We start from the raw sequence: 21,268 nt of genomic DNA, 5'->3' as shown, positions 1-21,268 counted from the left end.
GTATAGGGACAAGGGAAGCAATTTTAGGGCTCAGATTAATAGTAGAAGTAAGATTAAGAAAAACAAACCAACATACTTGGCGTTTATAGACCTAGAAAAGGCTTTCGATAACGTAGATTGGAATAAAATGTTCAGCATTTTAAAAAAATTAGGGTTCAAATACAGAGACAGAAGAACAATTGCTAACATGTACAGGAACCAAACAGCAACAATAACAATTGAAGAACATAAGAAAGAAGCCCTAATAAGAAAGGGAGTCCGACAAGGATGTTCCCTATCTCCGTTACTTTTTAATCTTTACATGGAACTAGCAGTTAATGATGTTAAAGAACAATTTAGATTCGGAGTAACAGTACAAGGTGAAAAGATAAAGATGCTACGATTTGCTGATGATATAGTAATTCTAGCCGAGAGTAAAAAGGATTTAGAAGAAACAATGAACGGCATAGATGAAGTCCTACGCAAGAACTATCGCATGAAAATAAACAAGAACAAAACAAAAGTAATGAAATGTAGTAGAAATAACAAAGATGGACCACTGAATGTGAAAATAAGAGGAGAAAAGATTATGGAGGTAGAAGAATTTTGTTATTTGGGAAGTAAAATTACTAAAGATGGACGAAGCAGGAGCGATATAAAATGCCGAATAGCACAAGCTAAACGAGCCTTCAGTAAGAAATATAATTTGTTTACATCAAAAATTAATTTAAATGTCAGGAAAAGATTTTTGAAAGTGTATGTTTGGAGTGTCGCTTTATATGGAAGTGAAACTTGGACGATCGGAGTATCTGAGAAGAAAAGATTAGAAGCTTTTGAAATGTGGTGCTATAGGAGAATGTTAAAAATCAGATGGGTGGATAAAGTGACAAATGAAGAGGTATTGCGGCAAATAGATGAAGAAAGAAGCATTTGGAAAAATATAGTTAAAAGAAGAGACAGACTTATAGGCCACATACTAAGGCATCCTGGAATAGTCGCTTTAATATTGGAAGGACAGGTAGAAGGGAAAAATTGTGTAGGCAGGCCACGTTTGGAGTATGTAAAACAAATTGTTGGGGATGTAGGATGTAGAAGGTATACTGAAATGAAACGACTAGCACTAGATAGGGAATCTTGGAGAGCTGCATCAAACCAGTCAAATGACTGAAGACAAAAAAAAAAAAAAAAAAGATATATTCTTCTAGATTATTTTTCCTTATTATTATTATTATTATTATTATTATTTATTTTTAATATTACCGTATAATTTTCTATACTAGTTATTGAACATTTGTTCTTTATTAAATTTTCAACTCTTGTTAAATGATTTAATGTTTTAATTTCTATATGATCTTACATACAATATGCTGAACATCTGCATATCTTGTTTTACATTATCTATTAGCCTTACTCTGTACAGAGATCATTGCACTGGTTACAACTTATTTTTTTTATACCTCATTTACTATAATTTTCCTTTTTTTGCTCTTCAATTATTATTTTTATTAGATTGTTACATTTAAATCATGCTATACTCTTCACTGTTAAATATATAGTACATTGTTATTTTGCAGTTTGTATTAATAGCTGAAATAACCATTCAATTGTTTTTCAGTTCATTTTTTTTAATCTGCAATGAGAATAATGACAAAGTATACAGACACAGAATGAGTTTTTGGGCTCAGTGTTGGTAAAAAAATAATATGGATAATGCTGACATTCATGAAGAGTTACATAAGATCTCCACCACCAATCCATCAACATTTATAAAAACCGAACATAAAAAATCTGAAAATATTATGTATTCCAAAGGATTACCATTTTGTACAATCAAATAAGTATGTATACAAAGTAGAAATATATTTCAAAGTTTAAATTAAACAAAAAAACATTCACATGAACAGGTTTATAAGTAAAATTTACTGTAACAATCCATAATTTCTGCTTCTATCATTATTTTTGATAGGAAACAAAATTTTTTTAACTGGGAGTTCGTTTAAAATGTTATCCTAATCTTGAAATAATATTATTTCATGGATCTGTTTACATAACTAGTTACAGACCACAGTTGATAAATTATTCGAGATATGAATTATGTATAATAACTGCCAAACTCTCTCAATGTAAACTTCAGCTCAGTAGTATAAATTTTATTCTGTGCTTCTTACTGGAAACTGACTTGATATTCATTAATTTTACATTAAGAAATTGCACACCAGTCCCTAAAGCACTTAAAGTCACAAACAAGCAGGTGTATATGTTAGTGAGAGTAATGCTGATGGTATGAAAACACATGCTGGCTAGCCTATTAATTTGGAGTGGTTCAAAATGCTGATGTTGGAATAGATACTCAATTAATTCTATAACTTTTCTAATACTAGAAATCCTAAAGAAGATGGACGTCATGGCATGTTTTTTGTTATTTTCATTCTTGATTGAAAATGCTAATACTAGTATTTCTGTATCATTTTGTATGGATCAGTGTTTTGAAAATGTTATTGTAACAACTACTGATACACAAACTAAACTACATTCTATACATAATAGGTCTGAAAAGTTCCCGAACTAAATTCCTGTAGATGATGGAAAGTAGCGCCATCTCTTGGACAACCAAGGAACTATGTAGTACAATGTCTGATGAGTGTATTGCAAAATTTCATCACATTTCGTCACTCCAGTCTCAAGTTATATTTGGCCACATACGTTGTGTTCATGTGACCTTGTGCGAGCTCACAACATGGAACTGAGAAGCATGATAAACCTTTTTGTTCGACTCCAAAAATCTTTCATTGAAACTTATTCAATGATACAGCAAGCATTCGGTGATCAAGCCGCATCTCGTACAACAACATACATGTGGTAGAAGCAGTTTAAAGATGGTAGAGTCATTGGATGATGACGAAAAAAGCAGAAGGCCATCAACACCTGTTCACGACAAAACACAGCATAAGTGTGCACAGTCCTGCTCGAACCTCCTCATCTTACCCTTTGGGCCATAACAGAAGAGCTAAACATTGCTAAGTAAGTACATATCTAACCCAGTAAGTACATGTATAACAGAAAAAAATTAACCACCGAAAGGTGTGCTCTTGTTTCATTCCACACTTCTTGACCCAAGAACAAAAGCAGGTGCATCTTTCTTGCACTCAAGACTTCGTTAAAACTGCCAATAGTGACCCGAATTTTTTACAAACAATTGTAACAGAGGATGAAAGCTGGTGCTTCATGTATGATCCACAAATGAAGTGTCAATCCGCTGCTTAGTTGAGTCCTGAAGCATAAAGACCGGCGAAAGTCAGGCAGCAAAAATCAAGAGTGAAAACGATGTTGATTGCATTCTTCGATTCAAAGGGCCTGATTCATCATGAATTTGTCTCAACTGGTCAAACCGTGAATTCTAAATTCTATTTGAAAGTAATGAAATGCCAGATGCATCGCATTTATCAAATCTGGCCCGAGTACCGGGATCCAGGCAGTTGAACTCTTGCACAACAATGCCCCGGAGCAGATTGTAATAGTTTTAACACGTTATTACGCCGCAAATCAAATCACCTTCTTATCCTACCCACCCTATTCACCCAACTTGGCTCTAGCAGACAATTTTCTCTTCCCAAAACTCAAGTTGAAGATGAAAGGCCGCTTTTTCGATGACATTCCAGCCATCCAAAGAGCTTGCACTGAGTAGTTGAAGGCAATCCCACAAAGCAATTTCTCCAGAGCGTTTGACGGGCTCTACCTGTGCTGTAACGACTGTATAACTAGAGGAGGGTTCTAAGTAGAGGGCTGATTTACTCACAGTAAATTTGTTTTATCACTAAATCTGTATTTTTATTTAATTTAGTTTGTGAACTTTTCACACATACTGTGTATATACAGTTATCTTAGCCAATTCCTTTTTCTTTTTCTGGGTAAGCCCATTTAAACATATTTCATTTCACTTTTTCCATTTCTATATTACAACTCTCCAGCTTGATTATAAGAACATATTTATTTTCTCAGATTTAAAGTTTTTATCCTTCCAATTCTGACATGATTAATATTAGCTAAATAACTATAACTGTTCTAATTTAAGAAAGCATAAACACACGGATGCACAAAAACTGAACTGGAATATTTGAAGTGGTGTGGGCAATGCTAGTACGGTAGGGGGATGGTGTGATGTATTCAAGGACTGAGTAGAGGCAGGAATTCAGTTGCCTTCTCGCATTCATATGGTTAGTTGACCCACTGTATATTGTTACCATCATTTATAATCAGTATTTTTCAATACAAATTATTTTTATGAGCAATATCTTTTAATACTACTTTTTTTTATAAACAGTTTTTTTCAATACTAATTCTATTTCATTAACAGAATTTTTAAATACTTAATCTTCCTAATGCAACTGTAGATTAGGAAGAAGAATAGCTCTAAAAAGCCAAAGTAAACATATAAGAATGAATGTCTATAGCAAACTAGTCCATCAATGGTATGTGGAGAAATTCAAGCTCGTGTAGCAGACTTTTGTGAAGTATCTATTCATATTGTGCATAAAGTAATAACAGAATCAAATAAAGTGGGAGAAAATGAGAATTTTAGTATGCCGGGAAAAACTCAGAATGAAAATGAAGTTAGCATCAACAACTTCCAAAGATGCATGTTACATATCTTATACAATTTTTATATACAACATAAAGCCCTGCTGACATTGAAAAAGTAATTATTTGTTTTAAAAACTGAACACCCAGATCTGCAGATGAATTACAATCATGAAATTCTCAGGAAAATTCTGAGGAGTATGAGTTTTAGATAGAAGAAAACCGAAAATAACAGGAAAATTTTAGTAGACAAACAACATGTATGTATTAAACAAGTAAATTATCTAAAGAACATGAGCATTTACAGACAGGAAGGAAGACTAATAATTTTTCCAGATGAATCTTATATTCACTTAACACGTATACTTATATTGACGTAAAGTTATGGTTGGATCGATGGCTGAAATAAAGGCTATAAAATACCTGTATCTCAAGGCTTGAAGCTGATATTGGTTGATGCTGTCAGTCATGCAGGAGAAATACAAAATCCTCTTTTAATTTTTACATCAGGCCAAAAAAAAAGAATACCAGAACATAAATGCCAATAATTACGAAAATTGGCTGAGAACAAAGTTAATCCTAAATCTTCCACATCAATCAGTTTTGGTAATCGATAATGCTTGATACTAGAACGTAAAGTTACACAAGTTGCGCCAAATTCAAAAGCAAAAAACATGAACTGTTAGAATGGCTTTGAGACAGAAATATTCCCTGCTCAGCAGATATGTTAAAAACAGAAATGCACAAATTAGTGCAAATTAGTAAGCTCCAGTATGAAGAGTACTACTTCGATAAAATATTGCAGGAACACGGTCACAACATAATAAGATTGCCACCCTACCATCCTGAAATTAACCTGATGAGTTGATTTGGGCAAAAATAAAGTCAGGTAGCAAACAAAAATGTCTCTTGTCAGAAAAATATAACTGATATAAAAGAAATTGCAGAGAAAAAAATTTTCTGAACTGAGTGGAATATTGGAAGCAATATTGAGAGCACGCGCTAACAATAAGAAAAAATTATTATGAAATAGATCGAGTTGCTGACATGCAAACTGAAAGGTTACAGTTTGCATTAATGACAGTAACAGTGGTAGTAACGAGAGCGCTGTTGAATCAGAGTCATCGAATGAGGATGATACAGATGATGCGAGATCCGATGATATGGATGGAACTGAGTCACTTGCTTAAAAAAACCCTTAACTATCCTAATTTCCTATTTCTTTCTGTTAACTAAATAAATAAAAAAAACTTGTAAAGAATAAATGAAATCTGAAAAAGTAATAAAGATTGTAATTGTAAAATTAAAAAAAATAAATATTTTAGCAATTTAAACAAAAAAAAAATAATGTAGCAGATTAAACGAACAATAAATATTAATAAAAATAACAAAAGAGAAATAACAAAATAACATTATGTATCAGAGAGCATTCAGCGAGCTGTTGAGTGTATGCACGCACACACAAATAAATACTTACATATATGTGTGTGTGTGTGTGTGTGTGTGTGTGTGTGTGTGTGTGTGTGTGCATGCGCACACGCACGTGTATGGCTACCAACTTTCCATTCCTCCACCATATATACCCATCCATCCCCACCCTGAGCATTGACTTGTGTTTACACTTTCTTAACTTAGAACACTTATACTATAAATTTTATAATTCAAATTAACTTCAAAATATGTAATATTACTATACTACATTGATCAAAAATAATATTAGCTAGTTAAAATAATGTCAACAAAATTCAATAAATCAATGTCATAGTTGATACTTAGTTTACAGCACAAATTTTAAAGCTGATCCCCTCAGCTAAAACATGTAGGGAGGCAAATACCAGTTTATATGACTAATACAAGTTCATGATGCTTACATTATTAAACAACCATAAAGGTTAGAGTACAGAAATATTACTTACATTTTTGTTTTCACATGATCTGATCTTTTCAATGCCATAATTTAGCAATCTTCTAACTGTGCTTGTATCTGGAGCTATTACATTAAGACAACATTTTGCAATAAAATGAACATCCTAAACAAAGAAAGAAAAGTAAATGATTACTATAAATTGGAAAGAATGATAAATACACTGTGTAATGACTCATAAATTTCCCTACTTACTCAGTTAAAACGAAAACTCCAACTGATAGGAAAGCATTAATATCTATTCCACTAACAGAAGGTGAGTGAAATTTAAAAAATTATTCATAAATGGTTATTATAGATACTTAAATTCAATTACAATTACCTACAACAGCTGATTTTTGTAGTGAGAATAAACTTCCAAGATCGATTGGGATTTGAACCTAGAATCTTCTAAATGAAAAGTAGAGATGGTACTGCTCAGAGGTAGGCTTTCATTGATGTGCTAAGATAAAATGCATAACCTACAAGTGTCAGTTCTATAAACCAATTGACTAAAGAGTTAAAGACTTTAAATATAGTTAAAAATGGCATTAAGCAGAATAAATTTTTAAAATAAAGTTTAAAAAAATAACGATAAAACTATAAATAAAATAAGAAATATAAAAAAATGGAACATCCATCTCAAAGGTTAACTTTCAATTGTTCAAAAGTAAAGTGGATTACTCAAGTAAGTAAATCAAGTAAAATCATTTGGCTACTAAATATAAAACTGTTTCATTCTTGTATTCTTACTCATATATTTATTTATATTTTATTTAACTGGACAAAGCAGATGATCTGCCCTGTTACATTGTACAACAATGCTTCAAAGAAAGTGAGTGCTGTAGTCTATTAAAAAAAAAAACTTGAAATAAGACCAATTCCATAATCAAGCCCCTTAAAAACATAAAAATATAATTATGCATCTACAAGTGTGTGTGTATGTGTGTGTGTATTCATCATCTGTAGGATAAATTATTTTTATTCAGTGAACTTAACAAAAAAATTATTAATTTAACAGTTTTTGTATTTTTAATTTGTTTTTAACTTATACCTAATAAATACCAAGGCTATTTTCTTATAATAACCAATGATTTTTTAGTCTTAAGGAGTAGGAAGTAAATCTAATTTGACAGGCATTTCAGACATAATTTCAGCTTTTGTGTTAACACCTGGACAATTCCACATAGTTATTACCCTACAAAACTCAATAAAAAAAAAGGGGTTCCCCTAACAATACAGCAAAGTACCACACGACAGCATATGTAAGAAGGTGTTATAGGTGGAGCTACGGCAGAAACACTAATTTCCACTGTACCTATACACTGAAGAAAGAATGAAGGAAACAGGAAAGGGGATGCTAGAGTAATATTATGATAGGTCAATTGGACAGGGGTACATTAGAAATTATCAACCCATAGAGGGACTACCTCTGAGAGGTATAATTTACTCAGGAACTGTCATGGATAACTGAAGACAGTGTATTTTTTAGGTTTTCAACCTAAAAATCTGAATTCCTAATCAAACTATTGTTATATTTCATATTTTTAGGAAATTAAGTAGAAATGTTTTGCTTGCACACATAAGCTCATTTACTATTTTTCCACTTTCTTTCAAGTTGACCAGGCTTTGGATTTTGTGAACCAAACCAAAAGAAGCTAGCTAACACACAACTGAATTTGCTTCATGAATTTAAACTAAATTAATAGAAAACTTCTATGATAAATCCTAGGAACATTAGTACACGGTTCCCATCAAATTTTAAGATTAATGTTTCCCGACTTTTACTGACCAATTTAATAAAAATTCACTATCTCATAATGTTATGCTATTGCAATTTACTGCAGATATTTTATTTATTTGCAGCCTCCACCAGCCCCATCTGCCCAACTCACTCCTTTTTTTATTATTACATTTATTTAAAATTAGGTTATTTTTTGTGATAAAATTGTTTCAGTAAATTACATTGCAAAGTACAAAAAAACAACAATAAATTTCTTGCATAAAAATGAACATCATGGTAACTTTTTAGTTACCATGATGTTCATTTTGTCTGTGATGTAACACAGACAAGAAATAAAAACTAACTAAATAAATATAATTTATATAATTTTTAAAAATAATTGGCTCGCACCTAAGATTGCTAAAAACAATTTCACAAAAACTAGCATACATTATTATGCAAAGTAAATAAGAAAACAATATTTAATAACTTGGTTTGCATATAAAAACACTAAGAAACAAATTTCAATCTAACAAAGAATATATATACAATCACAACTTAGGAAAACTAGAATCACTGTGACTAAAAGTAATACAAATAAGAAAACTAGAACAGAACACCTTATTTTGTATAGAAAACAAACGTTATTAACATTTACTTTTAAAATTATGTTTCCTGATAGTTAAAATTCCACCTTGGAACTACTGAATGTTCTTATGTCATTAATCCATGGCCTTGCACCTTACTTTGATGGCACTCTGCAAATACGCTAGATTAATATTGAAAAATATTTTTCAAGTAAATGTTAATAACGTTTGTTTTCTATACAAAATAAGGTGTTACACCAATATCTTCACATGAAGTTAAGGATAAATTATTTTGTATAACATTGAGAATCTAGATAACCTTCGTCTTAGAAACATTATCTTTGTAACAAAAAGAAGTGTTCTGTTGTCATTTTGCATAAATGAAGTCAAAAATTCAAATATATAACTTGCTGCTGAAATGATATTACTCTGACCATGTTGGCCGTTACCTAACATACAAAAAATAATTCATGGCGGTTTGAGAAAAATTCCAAGAAAACAGTTAACAACCTCTAATTTTTTCAATGGTAGCTTTTGTTAAAATTTTACCAGTGAAAAAAATTAACTGCAATTTGGAATATTCCTCCTTTAATATAAAAGAATAATTAGGGAATGTAAGTAAGAAAAGGACAGTTTAATGTCTACTTGATGCACATAGTTGCAATGTAATGAGCAATGGAGGTCTCCACTTTCACCAGGAAAGTATATTAAATATAGTTTAGCATTACTTAAAAAATACTTTATTAATAACTAAGCTTAATTCAGTAACAAAAATGCCATTCTCTAAGGTTCTGCAATTTTTCCTGACTTTTTCTAAAAATTCCTGACTTTTCCTGACTAGATTTATATTTCCTGACTTTTCCTGTCTGAGGAAGCCATGTAGTAGTATCCTTAAAATTATAATTACTATACAATAGAAACGATATATCAGCATAAACAAAAAAAAATTTGAATAAATCATTACCTTTATTTTATCCATTACTTCAAACAAATCCTCTAATGGAGATGGTTCAACTTTAGTCCATGGCTGTAAAGTACTGAGCATGCGGTTTACATTCTCTTTATAAATAAGCTCCACATCAAGATTAAAAAAATTTGCAAATCTTTCTGCTTCAACAAATCTTCCCTTTCTTAAAAGACGTTGCAACCTTACAGATTGCAAAAGATAATTTTTATATTTATTTATAACCAACACTATTTCATTAGTTTTTAATAAAAATAAACAAAATATACATGTTTTATAAAAATATAAATATATCAGCAAAAAAGAGACTGTTAATAAAAAGTAAAAATAATAAAATATAAAATATTTACTTGCTTTTAAGAAATGGTGTCAAAAGAAGACATCTTAATTGATGACTTTCTGATTTCATCTTCATATGTTTGTAAGATTCTCATTGCATCATTTTTAATTTTAATAATGTAATCTTTTTCTTTCTTTTGTCTTTATAATTAGTATAAACTTATCTAGAATTATTTAAAATATTTGCTTCATACTCTAAACAATACATATTCAGAATCATTACTAAAACTATTTTTAAATCAACTGTTTTAGTTTCTCTTGATCACCAGAAGAGGAGTTACATATAGGCTTCAACTCAAAAAAAATTATCGCAGTAAAATTATGCAGTTACTTTCAGATTTCTACAAAAATGACTGTTTAGAGATTAATAAAGCACATTTCATGAATTAATTTTTGTATTTTGTACTACTGAAGTGTTAAAGCAGTACAAAAATACAATGTTAAAAGGATATAAGGGAAATTAAATGTTACTATGAAATTAATATTAATGGTACAAAATAAAATACAAATTGCTTGCAAAAACAATTTCATGAGAAATTAAGAATTAACTTTCAGAATATAAAATTATCTGATTATAATCTGATAAAATGTAACTTACCGATATTCTGGTTGTACTTCTTCCAACATCATTAATCTAACTTCTGATGTTTTTATATCAGGTTCAACTTCACATATTTCTAAAAACATAATACCTTCATGTTTATCATCGTCGTACTGATTAAACATGGGCAAATTCATCGGTGATATCTTCAATTTAAATCTTTTTTCAAAATCTAAAATTTGTACAAAAAAATTGTTTACTCAAATTTTTTTCTATATATACTAATAATTAAAAATTACATGCACCCAGGTCAGTCAACCGACACCTCTTAATAGTCACTGTATGTTGTTACAAAAAAAATTTTACAGAATCAAATTAATTCAAAATAGTATTACCAATAACTTTTATGCATACAAGAAGATCACTAAAGAAATAAAATAATTCCAGTAAAATCTTTTTAAATTTTTATTATCTTCTTGTAATTTTTTGTTAGAATGCACCAAGTTAGTCTGAGATATAAAAGAATCAATGTTGAAACCAGTTGGATCAGTCTGTCTGTTTATCCCAACTAGTTGGCCATTTTGAAGAAAATACTAACTTCATTCATTCATTCCCGGTTAATAAACACCCTCCTATTCTATAAGTTACACTGTCCTGTGTGTCTAAGTGTTTGATGAATTTACAGCAGTTGAGAAAATACATGAATAATAAAGCAGGAGAATAACATTTAATAGGCCACACAGGGCTCCACAGGAAAAGAAATGTGACCAATTCTCCTTCTTCTTTTAGCATAACACATCGGTTCTTGGATCTCAATTATTTTAGTAAGACTTGAAGACATACTTCCTAGATGAACACAAAGTCCCATCCAAAATTTTTAGAACTGTAGTACTACTCTTATCTATTTCTCCTTCATCCACGATTTCTTTAATGAACCTTGAATGAATAAACAAAACCATAATTTTATTCAAGATCAGGTTAGATACCCTTACCCACCAGGTTGGTATAGTAGTGAACATGTCTTCACAAATCAGCTGATTTGGAAGTAGAGAGTTACAGTGTTCAAGTCCTAGTAAAGTCAGTTATTTTATACAATCTGTAACTTCCATTAAAGTTGGGGGCAGTACATAGGATAGTTTATCACTGTTGTTATCCGAATCAGTCTCTACGCTGTCATTGTTATTTGCCTTTGAGTTAATCGTATTCATCACAATATCTTTGTCAGTAGGGTATTCAGCTACTACCAGATCTTCATCTATAGCAAGAAACATAATCCCAAAAAGTTACATAGTTGGGTGCTTGCAAAACATCAGTAACTGACTGCCAATCGTTATCATCGTCATCATCATCACAATCACCATTATTGTTGCTAGAACAAAGGTTTTCACTGTTAGTTTGTTCACATTCAAACAAAATAATAGGTTGTGGGTTTTTAAATCCAGCTTTTAAAACAGTAAAAAATTGTTAGCTCATTCGCATCATTCCAAGATTTTTTAACTTCCCATAGACAGTAAAGAAGATTAATTTCTGGCTTTTGCTTCTTTTCAACCACCTCTAACGTCTTCATTATAATCCTTTTCCTGAACATTTGCTTAAAATTTTGTCTAATGCCCTGATCCATTGGTTGGAGTTTAGAGGTAACATTTGGTGGAAAGAAAACCCATTTTATCGATAACAATTCCTAAGGAAACAATTTTGGATGTGTTGGACAGTTGTCAATAAATAGAACAATCTTTCTATTTTTTGAATGATAATGATCCAATTTGAATAACCATTTTACAAAGATTTCTCTAGTAACCCACTTTTTTCTATTGGCTTCGTACCAAATAGGCAAAATCTAACATTAGCGAAACATCATGGTCTTTTTCGTTTTACCAATTAAGAGAAGTTTCAACTTTTCTGTCCCTTATATGTTCACACCTATAAGAACTGACGCAGTCTTTACTTTGTTTCCCACCATGGCATTTACCACCTTTAAAAGTTAAAGTTTTGTCAGTTAAACATTTGTAAAACAGTCCACTTTTATCAAGGTTAAAAGTGTCCAATTCGTTGTATGTGCTCATAATTTCTTTTAGCATACTGTTTATCCTTATATTGCAAACTTCTTCATTTGCACTGGCACTTTCACTACAAACATTTTTAAAAATTATTCCATGCCTATCTCTAAAATTATTAAGCCAATCCACACTATCTTTGGGAGCCGTACAGTTGAACTGTCTCACAAAGTATTTGGCTTTTTCGTGTAAAACTGGTCCACTGATTTTTACTGGTTAACTGTTTTTAAACCACTCTAAAATGCTTTTTTCAACATCAGGATACTTGACAGACTTTACTGTTTTGATAACGCCTGGGCTACTAAGAGTAAGATCTTTCAAAATTTGTTCATGGTTTTTGTAAATTTTTGTAAGCATGTTGGGTGGTATACCGAATTCCGATGTGATTATGTTTTTCTTTTTTCCCTCGTCTACTTCTGCTATGAGCCTTATTTTATCATCTAATCACAGTGTTTTTAAATTTCTATTTGACATTTTAAAAAAAGAACAAAAAGAGTGTAATAAGTAACCTAACTGAATAAAAACTAAACCTAATTGTATAAAAAGTAAACATATAAAAATCACTGTAAGGAAAGAATAAGAACACCCTTGTTTACAGCAGCAAATAAACACAAACAGACGTACGAAAGCTATGCATACGAGCTAAGACGGTTATAAAGACACATTGACCAATGCTTCTTATGACAAATGAGTTCCAGTGAATACTGACATGTGACATATAAGATTTCTCTTCCATCTTTACTGTATGTTGATTCATCCTTTTCTGTTATTGCACAGTATACGAAGTGAATCATGCTTGTTTCATACTTCTGAACTGAAAATAACTTTGGTATTGTCGGCCTAATGTTAAACTTGGGTTTTTTTATTTTATTTTTTGTAATAAACTAACCAAATTTTTTACTTTGACTTTTGTTAGGATTTTTGTTCCGAGTTAAAGAAATTATATTTCCATATAACATAATATAATATGACAGGGAATTAGAATAATTTTCAAGTTGTAGAAATTTTAGAGTTACAGGAATTTGACTGTATTTGAAGTCTAATAACTTGTGGCTTTCAATACATCTGTTCAATCAAAAATGATTATGTTTCATTGCAATGAGAATTACATATTTTTTTCCAAATTATCATAACACATCAATTTAGTAGAGAAGAAATACGTACAATCTGATTGATGACTTAATGAGTTAAAAAAAAAAACAATAACCTCTAAAGGTCAGTAAAACTTTAACCAATTACTCATGAAACACACTTTTAACAAATGAAGGCAACTGCTTGGGTTTTAATTATAATAAACAAATAAATGCTATATTTTTAAACTTACTTGGTATAGTGAGACAAATTAAACTCAATCCAAACAATAAAATACATGGTTCACTTGTACTCTGAAAAATGGTGAATGTTTTAGCACTTTCTGTTTCCACAGAATTAATTTTGTTAATGATCATTAAAGTGTAACGACATAATAAGATTAAATCACCTGTATTAGTCAATAATACAAATAACCTGAAACATAAAAATATTGGCATTAAGACCTGCATTACCTTGCTGCAATATCAGTATTAATAGGTAAGAGACTTACCTGTCTTCATGATCAATTTTTCAACAAAGCAGAATAAAAGAAAAACTACAGCCTGTAGTTTTTCACAAACAGTTACCACATAAATAGCCTGATTATAACCTGTTGTAAAGACTTTGACCCTGTAAAAACAATTGAGTTTTTTTAAAGAACTCTGAGACAAGCCCATAAGTAAAATCACCAAACCAAGCCTCACTAAAAGGGCAATTATCCCACTAGCTACCAATATCGACGTACTGCTGCAAAACCAGACAGGGAGACTGACACAATTTCTATATCTATCCAGGGAACGGATCAAGGATAAAAAAGAAAAAGAAAGATAAAAAATAAAAATCAAGAAAGGCCCAAGTTTACCATTTTGCCTAGGAATTGACAGGACTCTAAAATAAATATCCTCAGATACATTATTAATTACGAAACAAGGACCAGTACATTTTAACGTCCTAATGCATCAATACCCAGCTGATAATGCTTTTGAGGGAGGAAGCAACTGACCTTATCACATAAACCTTTACCAAAAAACACCACTGTAGTTCTATTAGTGCCTATTAATAGCAGGTTGGTTGTAGAATTTAAGAGATCAAGCCAGGCTTCAGGTATATGATATATTTACAAAAAAAAAGTGAACATTAAGTTCATACTTGCTTTTACAAACAAATTTAACTACTGCACTGAAAACAGAATGCCCTGACTCCCAGACTATGTTTATATACTAAAATTCCTCTTTAATATGAGTAACTCTGCATTCATTACATGAATTAAATTATTTTTAATATAACAATGAATTCAAGTACAATAATACAGTAAAATTAGTATTAGAGTCAAGTTACAATAAAATTACTAAATGTTAATTAAAAAAGAAAAAAAAAGAGTAGTTATTTTTTTACAAAAGTAACACTGTATTTAGTTATAAAAAGCCAACAGAAGGCTACAATATTTACTTTTAAAATTTTGACTTAAATGGCAAATAAAGAATGTCATAGTTATATACGTTGTGTTTTTAAAGTAAAGTCTGTTTTGAATTTACAGCCTATATACACAATCTAAACAGATGGTGTAGCTCAATTACTTTAATCAATAGTTAGCTATTGGTAACAATAGTTTAATCATTTTGTTGTTAGTTGTTTATATTCATTGATTTATATGAGTGCTACAATCTGTGATTATGCAAAGTGTGAAGTACGAGGAATAATCTGATTTTTGATCACCATAAAAAATAATTCGGCGGCTGAAATTCACATGGAAATTTGTTTGAGCCGAATATTATGGGCGACTCTAAAATAAGACAGTGGTGCCATTCATTTCAAGAAGGGTGAATAAACATTCATGATGAAGAATGTAGCAGCCGGCAATCGGTGACACAGATGATTTGACTGAAAAAGTTGAAAAATCATTAGAAAACTGGGACTTCACAGTGTCACAAGTGTCTTTGATGTTTCAATGTCTTTGGTTTATGAAGTTTTGACTGAAAAGTTGGGCTATAAAAAATTGTGGGTAGAAAAAAAGGATGATGATGTTAACCAAAACTCACACATACATGCGTGAATGTGTGAATGCATGCACGCACGCATGCGCACACACACACACACACACACAAGGAAAAATGTCTTGCTGCAGTTCATGAATTTTTGTGGCATTAGAGAAAATCAAGGTGATGAATTGTTTGATTGCAATATTACTGGAGGAGAAGCCTGGATTTCCTATTTAAACAACAAGATACAGCAGCAATCAATGCGATGACAGCATTCATCATCACCTAAACCATTGATTCCCAAAGTGGTCCAGGTGGACCCCCAGGGGTCCACCTGGACCACTTTGGGAAAAAGTCTACGTTGGCGTGACAAAAAAATGGGGGTTCATAAGTCGTAAGCGGGGGTCCACGAAAATTCATCTGGTTTCAATAGTGAAGAACTAAAATGTTGGCTTGACTTTGCGTATCAATCTAGGCAGATAATGTTTTGAGAAGCTCAGTGACTGTTACTTGTAAAAACTTACATATTCCATATTCAGTACAACGAACATGGGTTATCGTGGGTTTATAAGCCATCTTAAAAGAATTATACCAGAGGTAACTGCAATTCACTGTGTCATCCACCGACAACACCTAGTAGCGAAAAATCTGAGTGATAGATTGCACCAATCGCTTCAACTTGTAACTAATGCTGTTAACAAGATAAGAAGCAATGCATTGAATGCGCGTTTATTTGCCCAATTGTGCGATGAAAATGATGAAGACTTCCAACGATTGCTCTTACATACTGAAGTACGCTGGTTGTTGAAAGGTGCATGTTTAACAAGATTTTACTCACTTTGAATCAGTTTTAGAGTTTCTGGAAGGTTTCAGATTCAGATTTAAAAGAAAACCTGATCACTTTGAAAGCTGACATCGCGTATTTGACAGATTTGTTCAAAAAATTTAATGACATTAACTTACAATTACAAGGGGACAATCTGAATTTAATAAAAACAAAGGGTGTAATTTCAGCTTTTCTTGGAAAATTGAAATTTATGAAGCAAAATATTAGTTGGCGCGTATTTTCCCAGTTTTCAAACTTGTCACAGGTAGAATGCCTTGATGATGATATTCAGACATACATTCAACATTTAATTGCCCTGCACGATGACTTCAAAATCAGATTTGAAGATATTCTGACGATGGAAATACCACCATGGATCATAAATCCATTTGATGAAACGGAAGTGGAGAATGTGATATTACAAGAGGAGCTACTCGAGCTTAGCACTAATAAGGAGCTGAAGGTGAAATTTAAAAGAGGGTATCAAACATTTTGGCTGCAGGCAGAAATACCAGAAAAATAACCTGGACTGTGGGGAATTGCGAGAAAGCTTTTGATAGCGTTTCCCTCGTCATATCTTGTCGAAAAAAGTTTTAGTGTCGTTACAAACCTTTTATCAAAAAAAAAGGAGCAGATTCAATATCACAGATTTGCGCTTATTCCTAACAAAACTGAAGCCAAATATTGATAATTTGCTATCAATCCATCAAGTACATCCCTCCCATTAAAATTGTAACTATTCTGTGATTGTCATTGTAGAAGTTACGTTATTAATGTTTAATTTTAATTATATTACGACAATTTTATTATATTACATTGCAATATGATAACAATAATAATTAATAGTGTAATGATTACATATTTGAATAAATGCAACACAAAAAATATACTATTTTTCTTTTGCTTCTTACCACTCTGAATGGGAAGTTTTCTAAATAACATAAGTGAGAATTGATTGCTTTCTTGTGCTGTGAGTAGATGTCAAAAATGTAAAGTTGGATGGAAGCATTTTTTTTTGATTGGCCAACTTTACTTTTTTGACATCCACTCACAGCACAGTCAATCAAAAATTAAACAATCAATTCTCACTTTTTTTTCGGAAGCTGTTAGTTCGTGGAACTCAGCCGTAACGCAAATTTTCATAGTTAGATCTAATCTTCACATTTTCCGTCGACTGAAAATATGGTAGAAATGTAGCTGCAGGGGGTCCACCGGAACCAGCAAAATTTTGAAAGTGGTCTATGAGAAAAATAAGTTTGGGAACCTCTGACCAAGACAAAAAATATTCAGACAAGAACATTCAGTAAAGAAGCTTACTGCTATTTTTTAAAAGTTGAAAAGATAAAAAGTTGCCCTGCTTGTCAAATTTAGTGATTATGGAACTACTGTGAATGCCAATATTTATTGAGAAAAAATAAAGAATTTTAGAAGAGCTATAAAAACAAACAGCATGGGATGCTAGCCCACAGGATTTTGTTTTTGCATGATAATGTCCGACCACACATGACAAATCAGCCAGTGAGGCGATTAAAGAGATTTTGTTGGAAAATCTACAAACACCCACCCTAAAGCCCTGAATTAGCTCCCAGCAATTATTTTCTTTATCTTTACCTTAAACAGCAGCTTACATCACAGAAGTTTGATGATGATGACAAATTGAAAAATGGAATAACTGCACGATTTAAGTCACTGATGGCAGAATTTCTTGACGAGGAAATGCAGCTAGTGAAACTTTATGAAAAATGTGTTCAAATTGAAGGCAGCTTTGTAGAAAAGTAATGAATAAATGTAGTTTTTATGTGTAAGTAATAAAGTTTGTTCATATTTTTCAGTCTTGTTTTTATTTCAAAATGGACCTTACTTTAAAATACACCTCATATATAGAAAAAAAAAAAGGTTAATAAATATGAAAAAGAAATTCTGAATAATTAGTGATGTTATTAGCTGGAAGTAAAAAAATTTAAGAAAATTTTATTATACCTTGTCTCCTACATGTCTACATTATTTCTCTACTTGGTCACCACCCATGTAGCATTTTCATGCAACAGATTAGTAGCTCATTATGGAAGAAATTCTATTGGAATTTCCCTTGATTCCAAAACATGAGATTTTGTTATCAAAATTTAAAGAATGGCTACTGTAAAACTATTGTGTCTGCTTGAATTATTTTACTTGTCAACTGAAGAAATACACACCCATTCTTCAAACTCTTTCTTAGTTTCCATACCCATGAATTTATTCCATGTTTAATCCCCAGTCACGATTCTATCAAAATATTCATCCCTTTATACTTTAAGGATATCAAGGGATTCTTCTGAGTTTTGTTTGTGCATATCAGTTGATTTGGTAAAATACATTTTATATACTTATGTAAATCCAGCCTGTCTGTCACACTCCTGTAAAATTGCGTGTAATATTTTAAAATCCTCTAAAAGTTTTTGGAAATTCATTTTAATAATCAGATTATGAAATGTAATTTCTCAAACAATTTGTTCAGTTTTTTGAATATTCGACAGTCACAACTGAGTGTCACATTATCCCTGCTTTCTGCACATCTAAATTTCTCTGAACACTGTCATTCATAATAATGGTGTTCAAAAAGTGACGCAACCTTATGGAAGAATGTTTTCTTTTGTTGCAGATTTAACTGAGGAAAAATAGGTTACACAATGCAGCAGAGAATATTCATTCTCTTCCAATACATTAGATGTGCAAGTTACACCCAGTTCCAGAATGTCTTAACAGAAAAGTACAGTATGGATGTACCAAACAAGTCCTCCATCAAGTAGCTAGGCAACAAGTTCCAAGAGACAGGGAATGTGGCAGGTTCAGCCAAAAGTGGTCGACCGAAAGTGCTAACACCAGAAAAGTTGATTGACATGCAAGCTGCATATTCTGTCAGTCCCAAGAAATCTGTGCGACGCCTATCTAGCCAGTCTGGTCTCTCCGATGGTAGGGCCCACATAGCGTTATGCAAGTGTTTAAAGATGCATCTGTACAGAATTCGTGTTGTTCACTAGTTCATACCTGCAGACACTGGAAAAGTATAGCTTTCTGTTAGTTGTTCATGTCATCTATAATGCCAGATGGGGAAGAACTCCATGATTGGTTTTGGTCTGGCGAGGCACAGTTCCTTGATGGATACGTAAATGCACAGTATTCATGCATTTGGTGTATGGAAAAACCACATCAACTGCATGAGTCTACATGGACAAAAAGAAGGTGTTTGGTGTACAATGTCACATAGGCAAATATTCATGACATTCTTTCATGGCTCAGTGAATAGTGAACACTACATACAGATGGTGCAACAATTTGTAAACACTATACCTGCAGACTGGCTAGAGTACATGTGGTTTCAGCAGGACAATGCTATAGCTCATACAGCTAACAACATTATGACTTTCTTGGATCAGTGTTTTCATAAACAAGCGATTTCAAAGAGATTGTGGCTCTCTCAGTCTCCTGATTTATCCCCTGCTGACGTTTTCCTGTGGGGATACCTTAATGATGCTGCTTACAAAACTCATCCTCACACCACTGCCAAATTGCAGAACGGAACTGAACGATGTGTCACTACAATTCCTCAACAAACCTTACAATATGTGTTTAGAATGCATGCAAAGTCGTCTTCAATTATATGATCACATAATGGAGGCCATTTTCAAAAACTGTTACAGCTTACTCATTTTCCCATAAGGTTGTGTCACTTTTTCAGCATCCTTTATTACAACCAAAATTTGTGAACAATCACCTACAGATATCAGAGGAGATATATCATTCCACTTATCAAAACCTAACCACATCACACAGTGAACCAATTGGCAAGAGTAATAATATTTCATTGACTGCTTTTGCGCATTGCTTGCTCAGTGCTTGACAATGGAGTAAGTAGTAAGCAAATGAGCATATATTGAGATTACAAATGATATACTGCAACTGAAATTGCTGGTGGATATTGCAGACATGCAATCTATCTATGACAATTTATTTTCACCAGCCAATTAGTTGTAAAGTGTGAAATGGCCCTGATATTTTTCAAATATTCTTCATAACTACTAAATTTTTGATAAGTTAAATCTACAGAGATATTTTCATTGATGTTACACCAGATGTGTATGTCAACATGAAACATACAAATATCCGTTTGTATGTTATAACTGAAGATTTAATTAAGTTTGGTTTCCTCAGATTTTAATTTTAGAAATTTTAAATTAAATAGTTTTTCTATTAATTACAAAATATTACATCTATTAATTGGAAAATTAGAAATTAGTCAATTTTTATTCGCAATAGTTCATAAGATTTTACTAAATATCACATCTTACCCTAGATTTTCCACAATTTCTAATTTAATTATTGTACTACTTTTTTCAGCAGATTCAGTAGACAGTGGTTCCAATAGATACTCTGTAATTTGCCCATCTACAAAATGCAGCAAACACAAACTACAACTGTTAACTACTTCATCAATTTTATAACCAGTCATAAAGCATGAGTTATCATATTTGTCTAATATGCAATTATTCACCTAAAAAAAAAAAAAATAAAAACACATTTCTACAATATTTAAACTATTAATCTGCTGATATAATGTAATAAACTAGCAAAAAAAAAAGACTTGAAATATTTGTCAGTAACCTATCAAAAAGACCAATAGAGGATGTAATTCAGTTTAGAAAAAATTGTTACTTATAATTAGAATATTATTTCTACTTTAAAAA

The 21,268-nt window shown here is 31.6% G+C and overlaps 1 protein-coding gene across 1 annotated transcript in view; it reads right to left on the bottom strand.

Moving 5' to 3' along the window:
• rod (kinetochore component rough deal) overlaps positions 1 to 21,268 on the bottom strand; it is a 134,828-nt gene that overhangs the window by 94,716 nt on the left and 18,844 nt on the right. Inside the window, exons 6-10 of the mRNA XM_075363717.1 lie at positions 20,873 to 21,075; positions 13,993 to 14,174; positions 10,672 to 10,846; positions 9,735 to 9,918; positions 6,474 to 6,587 (exon numbers count right to left, since the gene is read on the bottom strand). Of these exons, the coding sequence (XP_075219832.1) occupies positions 6,474 to 6,587; positions 9,735 to 9,918; positions 10,672 to 10,846; positions 13,993 to 14,174; positions 20,873 to 21,075 (858 nt within the window). The remainder of the gene's footprint in view (positions 1 to 6,473; positions 6,588 to 9,734; positions 9,919 to 10,671; positions 10,847 to 13,992; positions 14,175 to 20,872; positions 21,076 to 21,268) is intronic.

Source organism: Lycorma delicatula, chromosome 4 (assembly GCF_047948215.1).
Source record: "Lycorma delicatula isolate Av1 chromosome 4, ASM4794821v1, whole genome shotgun sequence".
Lineage (NCBI taxonomy): Eukaryota > Metazoa > Arthropoda > Insecta > Hemiptera > Fulgoridae > Lycorma > Lycorma delicatula.
Note: the sequence above shows the minus strand (reverse complement) of the source record. Positions and strands in the feature narration are given on the sequence as shown.